At 57.0% G+C, this 4,008-nt stretch overlaps 1 protein-coding gene across 1 annotated transcript; it reads left to right on the top strand.

The window, feature by feature from the left end:
• The first annotated feature begins 624 nt into the window (after positions 1-624).
• On the top strand, positions 625-3,060 carry LOC109783277 (uncharacterized). Its single transcript, XM_073504134.1, has 2 exons — positions 625-1,842; positions 2,974-3,060. Exons 1-2 carry the CDS (start codon positions 625-627, stop codon positions 3,058-3,060), a joined length of 1,305 nt encoding a protein of 434 aa, XP_073360235.1.
• Positions 3,061-4,008: the final 948 nt, after the last annotated feature.

The raw sequence follows: 4,008 nt of genomic DNA, 5'->3' as shown, positions 1-4,008 counted from the left end.
ACGTGACGGGCCGCTAAACCTAGACAAATCTCGAGGAAAATGGAGCTTTGAGGTCGAGCTTCGAGAGGAGAAAGCTTAACTAGTGTGGCTCGGGCATTTCATCGAACACCTCATGTGCATAGGAGATGAGCTAGAGCACCACAAAGCCCTCCCCTCGCCGGCCAGAGAAAAACAGAGCACTGGAGTGCTCTGCTCGCGGGCGAGGGGTATATATAGGCACCTCATTGGTCCCGGTTCGTGGCATGAACCGGGACTAAAGGGCAGCCTGTGGTCCCCGTTCAAGCCACCAACCGGGACCAATGGTGGTGGGCCAGGAGCGAGGCCCATTGGTCCCGGTTCGTCCCACCAACCAGGACCAAAGGGGCCAGACGAACCGGGACCAATGCCCCCACGAGGCCCGGCAGGCCCCTGGCCTGACGAACCGGGACCAGTGCCCCCATTGGTCCTGGTTCTGGACTGAACCGGGACTAATGGGCTGACCCGGCCTGAACCAAAGCCCTCTTTTCTACTAGTGACCGCCACCTTCTCCCCTAAACCCTAAAGCCGCTGCCGCTACCATCTTTCTCCTATAGCCCCCGCCGCCTCCCTCCAACACCACCCAAAATCTAACCACCCGACGCCACCATGGCCAAGGCCGACACATCCGACGCCGGTTATTTTGCCGGTGCCATGTTCACCTCCGACCGTCTCAACGAGCTTCACATCAAAGACCACGTACCCGTCATCCTCGATCTCGACTCGCCATCCTACAACGCACGGCGCACCTACTTCGCGTTGCTGTTCCTTTCTTACCGTCTCATCGAGCATGTTGATGGGAGCGTCGACTTCCGCGACATGAAGGACGACGATGAGTGGCTTGCTGTGGACGCCTGCATCGTCAAGTGGCTCTTCCTCACCATCTCCGGCGGCCTCTTCAACATGGTGAACTCCCGCGACCCGTCGGCGTATGCTATGTGGACGCGCTTGTGTGATCTCTTCCTCGACAATCAACTCCAACGCCGCGTCTTCCTTCAAGGGGAGTTCTTCACTATGCAGCAAAACGATCTTTTGATTGATGAGTACTGCACACGGCTGAAGGTCCTCGCCGACGAGCTGCGCGACGTCGGTATGACCATCAACAACTCCGACCTCCTCACCAACCTCCTCCGCGGCCTCCACCCCGACCTTGGCCAGTCCGCCGCCAACCTCTCCCTCGTCACACCGACGTATGCGAAGGCGGTCACATACCTTCACATGGAGGAGAAGCGTCTCCGTCACACCGCCCGGCAGGCGACCCACGCTGCCCTCCATGTCGGCCTCGCCGTTAGCCACGGCGCCCCGCCAACTCTGCCGGCGCCGCGCGCGCCTCCTCTGACCCTGCCACCCGCGCCCGCGGCCGCTGGTGGCTGCAAGCATAAGGGCCGCGGGGGTCGGGGCTGCAACGCCAACACGGCGCCGCGCCCTCCCACGACAACCGCGGCCGCTCCTCCTTCGCCGTGGCTCTCGGGGTACAATCCCTGGACGGGCGTTGTGCATGCTTACTCCATGCCCGTTCCCCGTCCTCCCGCTCCGGGCATCCTCGGTCCACGGCCATCTTCTCATCAGGCGCTTCTGACCGCGCCGGCTCCCGCGGCCTACAGTAGCTCCTCGGCCTACGGTGTTCCCCCAGGCTACGGCGTATATGGTGGCGCCCCTCTGGTCTACGACCTGGCGCTCCTCTCCGCTCTTCATGCTGCACCCTCGCCGAGCACCTACAACGGAGGCGGCGATTGGTACATGGACACCGGCGCCGCTGCTCACATGGCCTCCAACCCCGGTATCCTCTCCCATGCCTCCCCCTATCCCTTCAACTCTCGCATCATGGTGGGTGATGGCTCCTCTCTTCCCATCACTCATCACGTTTCATCCTCTCTTCCGTTTCCCTCTTCGTCTCTTACTCTCAATAATGTGCTTGTTTCACCGTCCTTAATCAAAAACTTATGCTCTGTTAAAACTCTTACTCATGAAAATTTCTCTATCAAGGATGCTCGCTCCTGGAGGGTTCTGCACCGATGTGATTCCCCCGATGATCTCTACCCATGTGGTCCTACGACGAGTGGCGGCCCGGTTGCTCTTCATGCCGATGTCTCGCTTTGGCACGCTCGACTTGGTCATCCCGGCGCCGACGCTCTTCACAAAATTTTGAGCACTTTTTCCTTTTCATGTAATAAATCGGTGGCTCATACATGTCATGCTTGCCACATAGGAAAACATGTTCGCTTGCCGTTTCCTTCGTCTACATCAATAGCCACTTTTCCTTTTCATGTTATTCATTGTGATGTTTGGACATCTCCAGTGCCTAGTAATTCCGGCTTATCATATTATCTTGTGATTTTCAATGATTTTTCTCACTTCACTTGGACTTTTCCGCTACGCCGTAAATCCGATGTCGCCTGCACCCTCCATTCCTTTTATGCTTACGTCCACACCCACTTTCATCGCACCATTGCTCACCTTCAAACGGATAACGGAAAAGCATTTGACAATCTCGCCATTCGACATCTTCTCTCCACTCATGGCACTGTTTTCCGCCTTACATGTCCATACACCTCCCAACAGAACGGTCGTGCCGAACGTGTTCTTCGCACCCTCAATGAGAGTGTTCGTGCGCTGCTTTTCCATGCACACATGCCCGCCTGGTTTTGGCCCGATGCTCTTGCCACCGCCACTCTCCTTCTCAACATCCGGCCATGAAAACCTCGATGGAGCTATACACCTCATCATCTTCTTTTCGGGTCTCCCCCATTGTATGACGATCTTCATGTCTTTGGTTTTTTGTGTTACCCCAACATCACCGCCACCGCCCCACATAAGCTTGCGCCTCGGTCTCTCGCTTGTGTCTTTCTCGGCTATCAACCAAACACCAAAGGATTTCACTGCTATGACCCGGTTTCTCGTCGTGTATTCGTCTCGCGGCATGTTTACTTTGATGAGGTTGTTTTTCCCTTTGAGTAGACTACACCAACAATAGCTCCGATGATCTCCCTCGACGGCCTCGTGGAGCCCTTGCGCTTCCTCCGCCACGACCCCGTGCATCTCTGACGGGTCCGTCGGTGGGGCCTCCCTTGCCGGCTCAGGCGGAGCCGGCCTCGCCCCTCCTGGCTTCGGCTCCTGCTCCAGCTGGTCTGGTCGGCTCAGGCAGAGCAGGCCTCACTCCTCTGGGTTTCAGCGCCAGCCCTCGCTGGCCTGGCCCAGGAGGTGTCTCGGCCGGGCCCTCTACCGCTTCGTTGACGATATTGTCATCACCGCCTCTCGTGCGGACTTACTTCGCGACATCATTGGCCGTCTTGGTTCTGAGTTTCACCTTAAGGACTTGGGCGCCCTGCACTTCTTCCTCGGCATCAATCTGCGACGTGACACTTTCGGATTTTTTCTTCATCAAGGACACTATATATGCTCTTGATCTCTTGGATCGTGCTGGTATGACCGATTGCAAACCTGCTGCCACTCCTGCCGAGGCCAAGCCGAAGCTCTCTGCCACTGCTGGACAACCTGCCACGGATGCCGCTCTCTACCGCAGTATTGTTGGTGCGTCAAGCGCATTCTCCGGTACATTCGTGGCACACCGACATTCGGTCTTCGTCTTCACGCCTCCGCCTCCACCGAGTTGTTTGCTTACACTGATGCGGATTGGGCCGGTTGCCCCAACACTCGACGATCTACGTCGGGATATTGTGTCTTCTTCGGCAACTCTCTCATCTCATGGTCCTCTAAGCGGAAGCCACTGTCTCCCACTCGAGTGCTGAGGCTGAGTACCGTGCCGTTGCCAACGTTGTTGCCGAGACATGTTGGTTACGTCAACTACTTGGCAAACTTCGGGTCTCGATCCCGAAAGCTATGGTGGTTTTCTGTGATAATGTTTCGGCCACCTATCTCGCGGCGAATCGGTGCAGCATAAGCGCACCAAGCACATTGAACTTGATGTTCACTTCGTTCGCGAGAAGGTTCAGTTGGGTCAGCTTCGTGTTCTTCATGTACCGACCACCGAAC

The sequence above is a fragment of the Aegilops tauschii genome, chromosome 1 (assembly GCF_002575655.3).
Source record: "Aegilops tauschii subsp. strangulata cultivar AL8/78 chromosome 1, Aet v6.0, whole genome shotgun sequence".
Classification (NCBI taxonomy): domain Eukaryota; kingdom Viridiplantae; phylum Streptophyta; class Magnoliopsida; order Poales; family Poaceae; genus Aegilops; species Aegilops tauschii.
Note: the sequence above shows the minus strand (reverse complement) of the source record. Positions and strands in the feature narration are given on the sequence as shown.

Coding starts and splice junctions, on each gene's coding strand:
- LOC109783277 (XM_073504134.1), top strand. CDS start 625: ATGGCCAAGGCCGACACATCCGACGCCGGTTATTTTGCCGGTGCCATG. Junction 1,843..2,973: donor CCTTCAACTCTCGCATCATG/GTGGGTGATGGC, acceptor CCCTTTGAGTAG/ACTACACCAACAATAGCTCC.